This window comes from Macrotis lagotis, chromosome 1 (assembly GCF_037893015.1).
Source record: "Macrotis lagotis isolate mMagLag1 chromosome 1, bilby.v1.9.chrom.fasta, whole genome shotgun sequence".
NCBI lineage: Eukaryota > Metazoa > Chordata > Mammalia > Peramelemorphia > Peramelidae > Macrotis > Macrotis lagotis.
In genome coordinates, this window is record NC_133658.1 from 900,184,435 (window position 1) to 900,201,256 (window position 16,822).

At 47.1% G+C, this 16,822-nt stretch overlaps 1 protein-coding gene across 2 annotated transcripts; it reads right to left on the reverse strand.

The window, feature by feature from the left end:
• Positions 1 to 1,230: 1,230 nt before the first annotated feature.
• Positions 1,231 to 16,667, reverse strand: NPHS1 (NPHS1 adhesion molecule, nephrin). 2 transcript variants are annotated; one of them, XM_074218862.1, is made up of 29 exons: positions 16,378 to 16,667; positions 16,087 to 16,290; positions 15,388 to 15,510; positions 14,950 to 15,078; positions 13,410 to 13,491; positions 13,204 to 13,307; positions 12,855 to 12,982; positions 12,586 to 12,757; positions 11,877 to 12,034; positions 11,589 to 11,733; positions 10,723 to 10,847; positions 10,117 to 10,321; positions 9,771 to 9,900; positions 9,490 to 9,662; positions 9,237 to 9,377; positions 8,990 to 9,130; positions 8,780 to 8,901; positions 8,236 to 8,401; positions 7,907 to 8,063; positions 7,370 to 7,521; positions 6,657 to 6,768; positions 6,380 to 6,561; positions 4,827 to 4,877; positions 3,052 to 3,174; positions 2,857 to 2,884; positions 2,700 to 2,769; positions 1,922 to 2,015; positions 1,654 to 1,769; positions 1,231 to 1,521 (listed from the first exon to the last, which is right to left on the reverse strand). In XM_074218862.1, exons 1-29 carry the CDS (start codon positions 16,448 to 16,450, stop codon positions 1,390 to 1,392), a joined length of 3,738 nt encoding a protein of 1,245 aa, XP_074074963.1. In that variant the 5' UTR covers positions 16,451 to 16,667; the 3' UTR covers positions 1,231 to 1,389. The 2 variants fall into 2 exon arrangements, with proteins under 2 accessions (XP_074074963.1, XP_074074964.1); XM_074218863.1 differs by lacking the exon at positions 3,052 to 3,174.
• Positions 16,668 to 16,822: the final 155 nt, after the last annotated feature.

Consider the following 16,822-nt stretch of genomic DNA (forward strand, 5'->3'; position numbering starts at 1 on the left):
GAAGATAAAATAAGACAACATTTCTGAAATGTTTCTGTAAACCTTAAATCTCTATAAATGCTAGCTATCATTATATCATTATTATTTTATTATAAGTTGCAGAGCTGGTATTAACCAGTATTGGTAGAGAAAATTTTCGGTACTAGTGAAATCAGGTTGTTTAGTCATTTTTCTTTCCTTTTTTTCTTTTTGCAAGGCAATGGGGTTAAGTGACTTGTCCAAGGTCACACAGCTAAATAATTATTATGTATCTGGGGTCACATTTGAACTCAGGTCCTCCTGACTCCAGGGCTGGTGCTCTATCCACTGCCCTTCAAAAACTTTTTTGGTTTCTTTTTTGAGGGGAGTTCAGTCATTTTTCAATAGTGCAGAACCCTATTTGAGGTTTTCTTGGCAAAGATAATAGAGTGGTTTGTCATTTCTTCTTCAGCCCATTTTACAAATGAGGAAACTGAGACAAACCAGGTAAAATGATTTGCCCAGGGTCACCCAGCTAAGAATGTTCCAAGGCTGGTTTTAACTCAAGGGGATGAGTCTTCCTTCCTGATCTCTGTCTACTATGGCACTACCTAGATGCTTCTATGAAATCATAAGTCTAGTCCTTAATCTCCCTTAAATAAATTATCACATTTGATATTCAAAATATCCCTGGGACATTAGTGATATTATTCTTACTATAGGATCAAAAAAATCTGGATTTGAACTCAGGTGTCCCTGATTCCAAGTCTAGTGCTCTTCACCTAAAGGTAGAGAGACCATTTAGGGTCAGCTTAGAGTAGCAGGGAGTAGAGAGGAGAGGAAATTGTTCAGTGGCTCCAAGGTTTCTAGTCAGGAAGTCTAATAGAATGGGGACAATGGGGCCAAAAATACTATAGCTGGGGATCAGAACTGGGCTGATGGGGAAGATGTATTCAGGAGGAGAATATTGGACTGGAAGAGAGTCTGCACAGGTTCTGGGGTGGCCAGTTTTTTTTCTGGGAGAGAAAATGGTGCTTTGGGTAGACACCAAGCTAGGCTAGCAAGGATGAACCTCAAGTTAACGACTCAGTATGAGCCTCCCCTCTTTTTGGAGTGTTCCTGCCCCCCAAGGAAGCTGTAACATGGCACTCTAATCCTAGGTTTGAGGGAGATCAGAGAAAGTCTAGGAGGACATCACTCAGTGTTCCTTCACCACTTTGGGGACTCACCATCCCTTCCAGATTGCTTAGGAAATCTCATCATGCCACATCCTGGTATAGTTTATTTATTGGACAGGCTTAGCCTGCTTGCAAAGTGACCGGACCACTGGCTATTTCAGACACACCTACTGGCAGAAAGAGCGATTGCTATCAGGAGAGTTAATTGGAGGGCAGCACTACCAGCTTCAAGTTATTGGGCCTTTGGTTGGTCTCACACCAACTCCCCTCTGAGGTGGAAGGGCAGATAGTCCTGCCCTACCCCAGGGAGGTCTTCAGGTACTGGATCATAAATTCCCGGCTCCTCATATGCTCCATGGGACCATTTTCCATGATGATAAGTTCCCTGGGAAACAGAGAGAAAAGATAATGGAGAATAGTAGGGAGAGGTAGCATAAGGACAAAATCCAGGAGACTGAGCTCCCCTTCAGCCTGACAGGGAAGTTGAGGATAGGATGGGGCCTTTTAGTATCCTCACCATTTGTGGTGCTTTGTAGGGAGCTTCCCAGGCACCAGATAGGCGATATGACCTTTCGACTTCATCATAAAGGGGTCCTGGACCTGCCACCTCTTCGTATTCATGACCCCAGAAACCTGGAGTGGGGACAGAGTGAGGCAGTTTCACTAGTTAGGAAGTTCTTTGTCCTGATCTGGAAGATCATTTTAATATCTAAAAGATTGGAGAAAATAATAAGAGGGGGCAAGGGGACAATTAGGGGATGAACTGGGGGAATCTTTCAATTTACCTCGATATTGGGGTTCCTCTTCAGGTGTTGGGGGAAGTTGGGGGCTGAAGTCCTTCATGGAATGGTAATATGGTTCCATTTCTGCTGAACTCTCCTGGTCCCCCCCAAAAGAACCCCAAACTTCAAAACATTTATTCATAGAGTAAGGGAGTCTGAAAGAACACCCTCTTTCCTTTCTACTATCATTAGGGACCTGCAGAACTCTTCCCCCCACCCCACTTCAGTTGCACCCAGATGGGTTTCCTGGTATGTGAAGCAGTGAAAAACCTTTTCCCATTCCCCTTCACCCAATGCTGTTATGCCTTACATGGAGGAAGGACTGATGAATTCCTTCACTCAGAGATGTTGTCTACTCTTAGAGGCTATTTGCTTTTTAAAAGAAGGTCCAGAACAGAGATCTACTCCCTAATCATGGAATTCTGGGTATCAAGAACATGTGAATTGAGGAAAATATTCATATGGGGAGGAAGTATGAGTGGGGTCCTTCAAATCTAAGAGACAGTTGGGGTTCAATAGATAGAGTGCTACTCCTGGAGTCAGAAAGACCTGAGTTCCAATTCTGCCTCACTTTTTAACTGTATGACCTTATGCAAGTCATTTCATCCCTGTTTGCCTCAATGACTCCATATGTAAAGCTAGGGATATAGTTGTCATGAGGATCAAGTAAGATAATATTTTCCAAGAACTTTGTCCACTTTAAAGCACTCCATTATTATCAAGGTAGGTCAAGGAACCAACTCTTCCCAAGGCCTCCCTGGATTGTCCTCTCTGTACTCACCGTAGTACTTGGGGTGTGTCTACCGCTCCATCTGCTCTCTTCATAATCATTCCCACTTCGACTTTCTGACCTGCCGTGAGGACAGACTTTCCCATCCTCCTATTCCTCACTTCCATCCCATCAGCCCTCTCCCTCCCTCTAGAATAAGCTTCCTTACCCTTCTTCTGTCTTTTCCTCTTTGGTTCCTGAGAGCAGAATGAGAATCAAAGGGTTAGGGTCAGCCCATTTGGGGGGGCATCTTTATGGGGAGTTGAGGGAACCAGATCTATGCTCTTTCCTTTCTATGCAGAATATTACAGTCAACAACCTTCTCTCCTCCCTTCCTCCTCTGCCCCCCCCCCCAGGACCTTACCCTCTGAGAGACGCCCACGATGCTTCTGCCTCCAGAGGACAAACCCTAAGCAGGAGGCATTGGAGAAGAGTAGCAGAACCCCTAGAGCAAAGAGTATGGGGAGCAGGAACCACCGAGGGAGGGCTGGGGACAGAAACATGGGGTCCTTAGGAAGGGGAAAAGATAGGGAGGCTACCAAGAACTCTCTTCCCATTTTCACCATCAACTGAGAGCAAATCCTTGCTCTCTCACCGCCCCCCCTTACTTCCATTGCCTCCTAAATAAGGACTCCGTTATCTTCTCACTATTATATCCAGCACATTGATGTTCAGTTCATCTAAACACATTCACATTCAGTCAGTTGTTCACTATTAGTCAACAAGCCCAGAACCCCTGGAGCTACAAAGGCAAAACTAGTCTTTGCCCTCAATAAACTCACATTCTCATTGCTAAAATAATTAAATGGGGGTAAATGAGTAGTTATCTCAGAGAGAAGACTCTAGCCATGGGGGAGGCAGAAATGGGGGTGGAGGACCCCAAAAGAGAAGAGATTTGAACTTTTGTCTCTGAGGAAGCCGGGAGGTGGAGTTGAGGAGACAGAGTAACCTAGAGCACGGAAGAGGCATGGGATTACATGTTTTGTTCAAGGGACGGTGAAGAAGCCACAATATTTATCTGCATTACTGCAAAGAGGACTGGATTTAGCATCAAAAGACTGATGTCATCTGTGTGACCTGGAGCAAAATATTTAGCCTTTCAAATCTCAGTTTCCTAATCTGTAAAATAAAAGGATTTTTTCAGTGACCTCTAAAGTCCTGTCCACATCTAAATCTATGATGCTATTATCTCTGATCAGAAACTGGCAATAGCTCCCCACTGCATATAGACCAAGATCACCCCTACCAGTCATTCAAAGCCCTTCCTGATCCAACCCCAGCCTTCCTTTCCAATCTTATCTCCCATCTCCATCCTCTGCTCCAGTCAGGGCCGTCTCAGCACTGTGGTTGTTCCTATTACCTGAAAATATCCTTATTCAGACAAATACTACTGAATTTTCAAAGTTCAGTTCAAGGCTCACCTCTTTCAAGACTGTCCCAAATATTTACTAACAGTCATAGAGACTGAAATGACTGATAAGATGTAATAATGATAACTAGCATTTTCTATAGCTATTTAAGGTTTGTAAAGTGCTTAAAACTATCTCATTTTATCTTCACAATCCTGGGAAGTATTACTTAATATTGTACCCATTTTCAGATGAGGAAACTGAGAAAGACAAATGAAATGACTTGCTCAGGTTCACACAGCTAATAAAGTTCTGACTCCAGATTTTAATCAGGTTCCTGATTCCATCCCCAGCACCTGGCTACCCAAAGTATAGACTTTGTTTAACTCTGGACTATAGTACAAATTCTTCTGCAGTATTTGCAAATTACTTCATGTACATATAAATCTTATCTCCTCAATAAGATAGTAAGGTATCCAAAAACAAAGACCTTATCTTGCAACTTTCTCAGTCTCTCTCATCCCAGTTCAGGATTGGGTTCCAAAAACACACTCAAGCAAATATTTGGTGAATTAAATCTGGTAAAAAAAGAAAGGAGAGGAGAAGAAAGGAGAAAAGTAAAGGAAGTTGAGTTGACAGGTCAAGGGGATGATAGGAAGATAAAGAAGCTATGGATGGGGCCATATGGAGGGAGCAGATAGATTATGCAAAAGAGCTAAAGTGGGTGGTGATAGACAAATTTCTTTCCCAGGCAAAAGAATAACGGAGATTGGTTCCAGGAAGGCCTCACCAGATTCAGTAGGGAACTGATCTTCTGTCTTCTCAGATGACTCTTCAAATCCTATAAAAAAAGAATGAGTGGGTTGGATTGACTACAGGATATCAGAATGCTCCTCTAAGATTGGCTAACTGTAATGATCCTCTCCCAGTCAAAGCTAGATGATGATTCTTTTTCTCACTCTCTATTTATCTATATTGTATTCAATAAGGTAGAGCCTTTTCCCGTCCTTTCTTTCTGTGCTGATCTCAAAGATATCACTAGGGTTTCCTCTTTCTCTTTCCCACACCACCCAAACCTGTTGTGATTTGTATGCATGTGTTCTCCCAGAGACTGTCTTCACCCTTATTTTCTTCCCTCCCCTTCCCTCTCATAGACTTGGCATCCAGAACTAGATAGAATCTCAGAGACCATCCAGTCCAGTTGATATCCTTTCTAGGTAGCAATCCCCTCTGCTGTGTAGTTGATGAATACTCAACCAACCTCTACTATGAAGAAGAGACTATACCTTTGGATATATTTGTTAATAAGCTTTTTTTCCATATGGGAAACTGGCATCTCACTACACCTAAATCCACTCCCTCTGGGGCTAAGCAGAATGAAGGGCAATCCTTCTTTCACATGACAGTCCTTCAAATGCCTGAAGACAATGCTTATAGCCCTCCATTCCTTCATATAGTTGGGTCTTTAGCCTATTGGGTCTTTAGCCTATTCACCACCTTGGTCACCATTCCCTGAATGTTTCAACTGGTCAGCCTCACTCATTTCCACAGCTTCTACTTCCATTCCTCAGATCTCCCAAACTGCTCTCTCCAACACTGACCCCTCTTTTAAGTTTCTCATAAACATCATCTTTTACTTACAAAACATATTCTTCTGAATACCCCACCAGCCCCTCAAATCCAGAATGTCCTGTGTAGTCCCATTTTTTCTCCCCAACTAGAGGGAAGACCTTATGCCCTCTCACCTGCATTCCAGCAGGTGAGAACTCTCTACATCCTTCTTCTGCCAAAAAAATCATCTGCCTCCCTAATGGCTTCTAAGGCACTTTCTAGTTCAACATCTAACATCCTTCATTCCTTCATGGGCTGATCTTGTCATGTCCAATATCCAAGATCTCCCAATGTCAGAGACATCTTATCTCCTTGTCTTTTCTTCTGTTACTCCTTCCCATGCTCTCTATGCCTCAGTCAAACTAGATTTCTCTCTGCTATCAGAACATGTTCTTTCATTTCTGATCTCTCTATCTTTGTCCACAATGGCCTTAATGTCCTTTCTCCTCTTTCTTCAATGGATAGGTCATTGGACCTGGAGTCAGTGTTCAGATTTGGGCTTAGATACTTCCTAGCTGCATAAATCAATTGATCTTTGCCTGCCTCCAATTCCTTAATTGCGAAAACAGAGATCAAGATGGCACCTACTTCCCAGGGTGGTCATGAGGATTAAATAAGATTATATTTGTCAAGAGCTTAGCATAGAGCTTAGCATGTAGTTGGCAAAGGCAGGAGTCTTTGAATGATGCCTAATGTCTAAGTTTCCCTAATGCTTTTTCTCCAGGTGGTCACCTATGGTGGTCACTGGGAGCCGAGCCCCTCTATCAGCGAGATCACTGTCCCCCAAGGCGTTGGTGGCCAGCAGAGAAAAATGATACAGGGTGAAAGGCCGAAGACCATCCACAGTGAAGGAAGTAGCTCGAGGTGGGAAGACATCCACATACAAGTACCCTGGGGTCTCCGGTGCCTCATACCTGCAGCAGTCATGGGGAGTGTATAGATGAGTAGGTTGCCGAACTTCAGTTCACTTCCTCCCCAGTCTCCCCTCTCAGCCCATTGTGGCCCCTACCTCACACGGAATCTCTGCTCCAGGCCCCCATCAAAGCCTGCTTTCCATTCCAAACCCACAGAGTGATGGGTGATATTCATGACCCTTAGGCCTGTTGGAGAGTCTGGGCGACCTGTCAAGGAGAGAAGTGAAAGAAAACTCCCCTTCCTCCCTGAGCTGCCCCTCCTACATTCTGTGACCATTTACTCCCTGGACCCATGCAGGCCTACTTTTCATTGACCAACATGCTGCAACGTATGAAAACAATTTAACAAAACCAAAAATTATAAGAGCGATGAGGTGCAAGAGGAAATTGCCTCTTTATAATTCAGCCTCCTTTTTGCTTTTCTGAAAGGACCAGATATTCTTCAAAGATTATCCTCCTACTTACTGGAAATAGTTTTAATGTAGCAAAATTCCAAACACACCTAACATGAAGTAAGAGAGAGACAAACACATGTAATCTTTCAGGTTGTGGATCAAGAGATTTCTAGAGCTAGCACTCTAAGCCATTTTTGTGTATCCTGGATCCCTTTAGAGAAACCTTTGGGCTCCTCAGAATCTTATTTGGAGACTTAAAATACATAGAATGTCAAAGTTTTGATGAAATAAAGTTTTTTTCTCATTTGAGTTCATAAACTCCCCTGCAATTTCTGGGGCCTCTACAGCCCCAGGTTAAGAACCCTTGCCTGAAAGACCCTCCCCTCTCCTGTCATCCTGTCTCTAAGCCATACTAATGCTGACGATCTGGATGTCCGTATGGTCAGTGCCCAGGTTGTTGGTGGCTGTGCAAGTGAAGAGGGCATAGTCTTGGGCAGATGTGACGTTGGCAATGGTGAGGACACTGCTATGGACTGATCCCTCATGGTAGGTATGTTCGGTGTATCTGGGAGAAAGAAGATGAGGAATGAAGTAAGGCTGGCAATGGTGGTGGTGGTGGTGATAGGAATCAGAAAAGGTGTAGCTGCAGGTTAGATGGGGTTGAGATCAGAGGATATGATGCCAGGGGTTGAGGAAGCGATCTGAGAATTTAGGACAAGCAAAGTATGGTGTTAGAGGCAGAAGGGTATGGGCCAGCCCCTGAGGGAAATGGTGTCAGAGAATGGGAATAGTTATGGGAGAGTAGGAATTGGGTGTAGGGAGACATGTCCATAGTGAAATACTTATATTCCCAGGGATGAAGGAGTGGGACAGTGATAGATTGAAATCAAGCCCATGTGGAAAACAGAGGATGTAAGGATTAGGGAATATTTGGAGTCAGTGGGGCTGACCTGGGGTCTTGGAGGTCCAGGGCAATCCCATTTTTGGCCCAGGTGAAGTCCACATTAGGGACACCTCTTGCCCGGCAATGTAATGTGGCTGAACTGGACCGGTCCCCAGCGGCAGCCACCTTAGTGAGGGGATGAGGGTATTCAACCTCCGGAGCAACTTGAGAGAGACAAAGAGGAGTGAGCATGAGAGGAAGAAACTTGCCACCTAAGGAAGCCTAGTGTCATGGTGGGGTATCAAGGTCTGGAGTGCAAGATTTGGGGATTAAGATGAACTGAGTGTGAGGAGTTCATATTGGGGTTCCCCTCATTTGGGAGGGACTACCACCTACATCTCACAACCAGCTGGGAGACGCCCCGGGCAGGGGGAGATATCCCATTGTCCACAATGCATTGGTATGGCCCAGCCTGCTCCAAAGTAGCCTTATGGATCTGAAGACGTCCGGTCAACCCCTCTGATACCTGCTCCATGTCCTCCAACTCTTGCTCTTCCTCTCCCTGCAGGGATACAGATTCCATCTTCCTGGTCCACCCAGTACTCCCCAGGCCCAGAAAGGCCCAACCCAGCTCTTCCCCCCTCCCCTTGCCCGCCTCCTTCTGCCAGTCCTGCAGAAGCACACTAGGAAAGTCCCTACAGTCTCAGAGAGGACTCAGGCCAAATCCCTGCCAGATCTAGGGTCAAGAAAAGCATCTTTAAGCTGTAGAAGCCAAGTCTGGAGGGCGGGGAGGGGGTAGAAGACCTGGCTGAGGCCCTGAAGGAATGCAATTGAGTTGGGGAGTGGCAGGTTGGGACCTGGCTCTGGGATCTGTGGTCTAGGATCTCAGGGTAGATGCTGAAGCCAAGGGTGGGGCTGGGGCTGGATGGGGATCCCTCACCAGCCTCTCCCACTGAAACATGCCCGGAAGGACAGGGCTGGCATCCACCACACAGAGAATCTCTGTCGATCCACCCACATCCACCTCTGTGATATCTGGGATGGTCCGGATGGTGGGGGCATCTGGGGAGGGAAGAGAAGCAAAGGGCTCAGCCTTGGGGTGTGTTGAGGGCAAGGCTGGCCACTCCCAGACAAGGAGAAGTTCACTCACAGTGGACATCCAGTCTGATCTTGGTCTCATTGATGCCCTCTGCGTTCTGACAGAGCAGCCGGTATTCCCCGCTGTCTGCCCTGGTCAAATTCCACAGTTTCAGAGCCCCTCCAGGAAGGATCCGGTATCTGGGACCCCCATCTGGGGAGTGAAGGGATGCTACACTCACAAGAGCATGTCCTTTCCTTCCAGAGCCCTTCCAGCCCATCATGCCTCTTGTGGGGTCTTTCTCCCTCACTTCTGATACCTGGACTCAGTTTGCTCCCCTGGAAACTCCAATTGAAGAACTCAGGAGCTGGGTTAGCAGACACTGAGAGGGGGATTAGAGCTCCCCCATGTTCCTGGGATTCTACTTTGAGGACTTGATCTTCCAGAAACTTGGGAGGGTCTGTGTGGACAATGGAAGTGATTATTAGGACCCATGTCCCAGTTCTAGGGCATGATTCAGCCTCACAGCAAGATCCCTCCTCCCCAGTGGGGTCCCCCCCTGGATCACATACACAGCACTTGGAGCCGATAGAAGGCGCTCACGGTCTCCTGAAGCTCAGGGCTGTTAGCCCGGCATGTCACACCATTGCCATGATCTTGGGAAGACACTAGAAGCACTATGCTCCCTGATGCCTCAGAACCCCTGAACAGGGATGGCCTGTACTTGAAGGTCAGTCCTTGAAGCCTGGGAAGGATGGACACAGGAAGTGCTGTTAGGAGCTGGGAGGTGGCAATTCTAGGAGTTGGGTATCTGGGGAACAGGTGGTGGATGGAGGTTGCCAAGGAACCTCACCTTTCCTCTTTCTTTTCCCAAGACAGGTTGACTGGGGGGTTACTACTGAGGCTAATACAGGTGAGGTTCACAGAGTCTCCAGGGCGTAGAATGGAAGTATTGGCTGAAATAGTCACATTGATGGGAGGGACTGCAATAAGAAAGGAAGCATGTGTTGTGTGTGTGTGTGTGTGGGGGGGAGTATCTGAATGACCAAATTTCCACAATTTAACTTTCCAGAAACTTCTATCCAACACCCTCTTTCCCCCAGGGGTGAGAGTTTCCTAAGCCCCATCTCTTGGAGTCTCTCCATTTAAGATCTCCGTTCCATTCAGAGCCCCCCAAGAACATCACAGTGATGCCTCACATTGCACATGGAACTTTGTGGAGGCAGAGGCTTGGTTGCTAGTGGACTTGCAGTTGGAAGTGGTCTTGCAGGTGTAGATGGCCTGGTTGTCACTGGGGTCCAACTTGAGGATCAGCTCTCTGGAGAAGGTGTTCCCCGACTTCTCCATGACACTCTGCTGCCTCTGCTCCTGTCCTGACTTCGATTCCACTACCAGCTTCTTATCCTTTGAATCCAGTCCAGGCCTCAGCCCCAGAATCCCTTAGCAACTGCTTCCCAGACTGGTATCTCTCTCCTCCCCAGCTCCCCCCAGGGGCCCCACATTTGGGAATCATCACTCTTAACTCTCTACCCAAGTTGCTCTGGGTTCAAATTTTTCCCTTTAAGTATTTAGCTCTCTCACCCTAGGTAAAGTCCCAGAATTCCCCCCCCCCCCACCAATTTCCAAAACCACAAATCAGCTCATTACACAGCTGGCCTCCCCATTACTGCCAGCCCCAAATTCCTGAGATTTTCTAGCAGCCTAGTCTAGACACCGCCTTTCCCAGCCCCCATCCTGCTCCAAACAGATCCACATCCCTGGGAAGGGCTTTCCTTCCTTGACCCTGAGTATTTTTCACTTATTACCTTGCACCAGGACAGGGAGGGATCTGGGTTGCCCCCAATGGCTAGGCACAGGAGCCGAACCTGGTTTCCTGCTCGGAAACTTTCAATTTTAGGGAAACTCTCAATCCAGAGTCTTTGGATAGGATCTGGTGGGTGGTGGAGAAGGAGAAATCAGGCTCTGATCTTTGCCTCTCCTTCCTGCAGGTGTCTGGGACAGGGTCTTGGAAGGGGCAGGGGAAGGACTATTGAAACCATCATCTAATCATTCTCCCCATCACTAGCCTTTCCCATCTCCAAGGTGGAATGGTTATTATAAAGCACTGATCTCACTCTTCAGGTCACTCCTCTGCTCAAGAAGCATCAATAACTCCCTCTTCCCCTTAGGTCTAATGCAAATATCTCTGCTTAATCATTTGAAGCCCTATGCAGTCTGGCTCTGGCCTATTTTTCCAGATTGATGATGCAATTTTCCCTTTCATTCGATCTTCATTCAACTAAAACCAGCCTGCTTGGCAGCTGGGGATGTTTACCATTCTGTCAGTACGCCCCTGAACTACACTTGTCTGGAATCCTTGCCTTATGTCAAGATACTCCAGGATTGCCTTCAAGAAGCCTCTTCCATTTCCTATTTGTTGGTGCCCTCCCAGACCAGTCACAATGTAGTTTTTGATCTAGCCTGTATTGGCTTCTCTGTGAATGTTGCAGACCCTGCCTCCACCCTTCCCTTTCCCCCCAGAAGATAAGATTTGGATCCCTTGTATATTTATATCCCCTGCCTAGCCCTCAGTCTGATATATATATATATATATGCACATATATATATATATATGTATATATATACATATATATATATATATATATGCTTAAGCTTGTCAATGGGGACTCACATTTCACATTGAGTGTAACTGATTTCTTGAGGGTCTCCTTGGCAAAAGCCTCACTAAAGGCCTCACAGGTCAGTAGTAGCCCATTGTCTGCCCTTCTCACAGTGTAGGTCACATTGGACATGGTTATTCGACCACCATTTGGGCCCTGAGGATAGAAGTGAAGACTCCAGTCCAACAGTCCAGGGACTCTTCCATTCCTTCTTTAGGGGTGAGTCAAATCTTTGATTCTACCCCACCCCCACTCATGACTCTTTGGGGTCCCCCTGGGCTCCAGCCCTCAAACCTCACATCAGTCACAGTCACATCTGTGGGGGTGAGCTCTTGCCAGCCCAGCCACCAGCTTAGCGAGACTCCTGGGTTACTAGACTTGGTGAAACAGGAGAAGGATGTAGTCTTATTTTCTTCTAGGCTTGTGGAACCCAAGATGGTGATGGAGCTGGGGGGAACTGGAAGGAGGGGAGAAGAAGAGAGATGAAGATATCACCAAAGAGAGTTAGAACTAGGCTGAGGTGATCAGGGCTTATCCCCAGGATACCCACATAGGACATACACTTTCTATAAAGATCAAGCACCTTGACCTTACTGCCACCCCCAAGCTTGCCCTGTCATGGGACTCCTTCTGCTGCTACCTGTCTCTGGATTGGGCCACTCATTGGCTGTTCCTCTGGAAAAAAGGACTCCCCCTTCTCCAAGTATGACTGCACCCAACCAGAGCCATGCCTTTTATTGAGGATAAAGGGACTCTCTTCCCACTCATTGTGAGGAAGCCTGGTGTTTGTCTCCCTCTTCCAAGGGTGGTGTCCCAGGGTCCTTCTGTTTCTGAGGCTTTGTTTCCCAAGATCTGTCCCAGAATTCCCAGCTGGGGACTAATCAAGGTTGGGTAGACCTGGGTGGTTCAGGGGCAGAGAAAGGGGACTAGAGTGCTCCAGAAAAGAAAGTAGTGATTCCAAAGATGGAATCTGGAAGGGGGCAGTTCCCAGGATCCCTGGATCCTCACAGGTGATGTGCAGTGTGATCACATGTTCTTGAACTTCTGGGGACACACTATTCTGTGCTTCACAGCTGAGCTGGGCCCCATTGTCCTCGGGCTGGATGGTCAGAGGCAGGATGCTTCGGGCTAGGGCCTGCTTATGATCAGTCTCCCAAACTGTGGAGATCACCTTTCCATTCTGGGATGGAGATAAGAGAGAATGGAAAAAATGAACAGGGGATCCTGAAACTAAAAGCCAAGATTTCCAAGACCCTTCTATGGTATCCCCACCTCACCTTCAGCCACTGCAAGGTGGCCAGAGGGTTTCCCCCTTGAGATATACAAGGCAGCTTCAGGTCCTGTCCAGCTTTGGCCTTCCCCTCCAGCTGACCAGGCCACTTAATGATAGGAGGGCCAGGGGGAACTGGGAGAAGAGAGACAGAGGGGACTCCTCAGCCTTGGAGATCGTCAAAGAGACAGAACTTAGACCCTTTGGCATCCCTGTGATCTCCCATGTCCCAAGTCCCCGAATCATGATGCTTAGACTTCCCATTAAAGAGCATGCATGGTGCTCTTGGTGAATGAGAACTCCCAAGGGACCATGGCTCCCTTCCCTTCCCACCATGGCTTGGGGCCCTAGCTCACACAGGATGTTCATAGTGAAAAAAGATTTCAAAGATTCCTTCATGGCTGGGTTGGTCACTTCACAGACAAAGAGTTTCCCATTGTCAGAGGGCTTAGGAGTCACCCTGGGCAGAGACAGGAATCCAGAGGTGGACCAGGCAGGAAAATAGATTGAGAGAAAAAGTGGGTCCTTGGGGTTTCAAGTACTCTACTCCCTACCCCCATACCTGACTGTGGCCTCTGTGGTGACGAATTTCTCATAGGATCCAGGATTTGTGTAGGGGAAGACATCTGGGACTATCCAGTTGTCTGGTTTGCAGGAGAAGGGGAAAAGGGAGAGAGACCCATTGAGCTAGATCAGAAGTTAGGGAGAATGAGGGACCACATTTCCCCCAGTGACCTCTAATCCCCAAGATGCAAATATCTTTGGTTTTGCCTTTCTTGTCCAGCTACACACACACACACAACACACACACACACACACACACACACACACACACACACAAACACCCTATCTCTAACTTTGGAACCCTACAGTTAACACTCCCTACAGCAAAGTCTGCCTATACCTTTAAGTATCTATATCCCCAACCAAGTTCATCATCTGGACAACCCAACCCCCTTCTTCCTGCCTTCCCTCTTTCCGTTAATAGCCCTGCCTTCCTCATAATCATCTGACACCTGACCCCCTTCCACTCCCACATCCAATCCATCACAAGAGGGTGTTGATTCTATCTCAGCAATAACCTGTTGTCTCCCCCTCTCTTTAGACCCACTGCCCCTACACAGAACAAACAAGTTCATGTACTCATGGACCCTGATCTGGAATATTCCAACAGCCTCCTCACTTGTATCCCTCCCTCCCTTACTCCAGTCCATCTAGTACAGCCAGATTTAGCTCTGTTCACTATGTTCCTACTTGAAGCTTCCAATGGCTTCCTATTGCCCAGAGGATCAAGTACAGATTCTTTAGCTTAACATTGAGTCCAGTTGGCCACCTGGTGTTCCTCCAGGTCTGTTTCTCATGGCTCCAATTTACTCTCTCCTCTGCCCCAGTCAAATAGGGCTATTATTGCTTTCTCTCCTCATGTACTTAGCTTGACATGCTGGACCAAACCTGCCTGTCCAGTTCCTATCCATCTCCAGGTCATGTTTAGGTCATATGTCTTTCCTGATACCTTCCAAAAGTCAGTAGACTCATCCTTCTCTGAGCTGCCCTAGTACCTTTCATAATCTGCCTTACATTATCACAAAGGGAAAGGAAGAAACATTCATTGGTTACCATCTATGTATCAAGTTTTACAAATATTATTTCATTTAATCATACTTATAAATACATCTTATCTTTCCTTCTGTGGAAATTGGACAGAAGGCCTAGGGACTGGTCTCATGTTTCATTTGATCTGGGCACCTCCTGGATGAGGAGGTTTCTGATATATCAGTGGGGGTCCCAGTGTTGGGAGGCACTAACTGGGGGTTGCTACCAGGGACAGAGGGGGCTCCGTCCTGCTCTGCTGCTGATAGTGTTAAGATGTTCCCTAGAACCCTTGAAGTATATGACTTGCCCAGGAAGATTCAACCAGAATGCATCAGAGATGAGGTAGAAAGGTTGTCATTTGATTCATTCATCTCTGGATTCCCCATAAAGACCCTCCCACAGTCTTATACAACAAGTAAACACACAATACATCTTCCTTGCATTGGTGACTAATCACTTAATGGTCTCACTCAACATCTCAAATGCTTCAGTCACATACACACACTCACCCTGGTGAAAAATGATCTCAGCTTCTGGTTTAGAGTCTCCGGAGGTGCAGGTGATTGAATATTCTTGTCCAGCCACCCAGGTAACCACACTCCCAGCCTCAGGATTCATCTGGATCACTGTAGGAGGCACTAATGGGGACACAGGGTCAGAGAGAAGAGAATCATATCCCAAAGTCTGAGAGAGTGACCCCAAGACTAGTCACTTGAGTCCCCAAAGCATGAACAGAATGGGGTAGCTAATGCTTAAATCCCCAAGGCTTCCCCCAGAATCTGGCTAATTAGTCTCTTAGGAAGATCAGTGTCTAGAAACTTGTTTCTGGGAGTGCTGAGGTTGGGGCTGGTGGAAGGGACTGATAAAAACTTGAGGCCCTGGAGGAAAGGAGCAAGATGGTGGAGAGAAGCCAAGAACTTGGGATCCCGAGGAGAAAAAACTCATACCTAGCACAGTGACTGTGATTCTAGGAGAGACAAGTTCAGGGCTGGTCTCTGACCGACTGACTTGACATTCGAACTCGGCGTCATCACTGATATCACACTTAGAAATGTGGAGGTGAAATTCACCTGTCAAGGAGACACAGGTATTAACATGGTGTGGGACTGGTTGTGGGCCAGAGAGGAATCTACGCTCCCATCTGTGGAGTGATGGTCAGCTCTCACAGAATCATGGGGCAGGAAGGGCCTTGAGTGGCTAGCCTCTACCCAAAAAGAAATCCCTACCTCCCATAAATACAGACAAGTGGGTCATCATCCCACCTCTCTTTGAACGTCTGCAGTGAGGGGAATGGGTGACTTTTGAGGTGATTGCATCTTCAGATAGCTAGAATTATTCGGAAATGTTTTCCTCTTGGTCTGGATCTCCCTGAGGCTTATTCTTAGTTGAGAACTCTGCTCATGGGAAGGCAGCTGGGTGGCATAGTGGAATAGAATTCAGCCTCAGATTTTTCCTAGCTGTGTGACCCTGGGCAAGTTACATAACCCTGTTTGCCTTAGTTTCCTCATCTGATCCAAAGAAGGAAACTACTTCAATGTTTTTGCTAAAAAACCCTAAAAGAGGTCAGGAAGAATTGAACATGGCTCAAATGACTGAACAACAATAACAGCTTCTAGTTCAGCTCTTGGAGGCCAAAGGGAACTCACCTCGATCCGGGTTTCCCGTCATTCGATATCTGGGGAACCCTGGAATCTCGGGGTTAGGGCCCAACACAAAACCATCTTTCACCCACTGCACATCTCCCTGTCTGGCTCGGACACCACATTTCAATACAGCATCTTCTCCTGCAATGACTGTCACGTTGTCCGGGAGCAGCCAGAAGTCTTGGAGGGGTGGGGTCTGGAGTCGGACTTTGGGGAAGATAGAAATAGTTGAGTAAAGGGCTTGGGATTGGAGGCCTGATATAGGAAGGCTCAGAGATAGGTGATCTCTCTTACCTGCCACAAGCAGTTGCAGAAAGATTCTAGCCCACAGGATTCCCCTGAGCATCATCCTCCAGGCCTTGGACATCTCGGCTCCCCAACTGGAGTTCCTCCCCTGCCCCAACTCAACTCTCTCCTATTGAGTGTCTTGGAGATTGAGAGAACATCCGAATTCTTTGAAATCACCTAATGGAACCCAAGCGTAAAACTGCTTTGCCCAAGGTCACCCAGATGAGGAGGAGAGCAAAGTTGTGAAGGCAGCTCTCCTGGCTCCCAGGGCAGGCTTCTTTTCATCACCCTCTCCCCAGCTGTCAGCCTCTGTCTCTGCTTATTTTCCTACTGCGGTGGGGGCAGAGCCCAGGGCCAGAAATCCCCCAGTGTCAGCACATGCCAGAGACATTCCTCAGCCGGACAACCCCTCCACACTCTGGAATGGCCAGTTCCCACCCTGCATCCATTG

Bases quoted from the DNA above. Each gene is read 5' to 3' on its own strand.
- NPHS1 (XM_074218862.1), bottom strand. From the start codon at position 16,450: ATGTCCAAGGCCTGGAGGATGATGCTCAGGGGAATCCTGTGGGCTAGA. The intron at 7,522-7,906 runs GTCAGCCCCACT...TCTTTCTCCCAG, and splicing joins CTGGACCTCCAAGACCCCAG to ATACACCGAACATACCTACC. The intron at 1,522-1,653 runs GTGAGGATACTA...TCTGTTTCCCAG, and splicing joins CCTACAAAGCACCACAAATG to GGAACTTATCATCATGGAAA.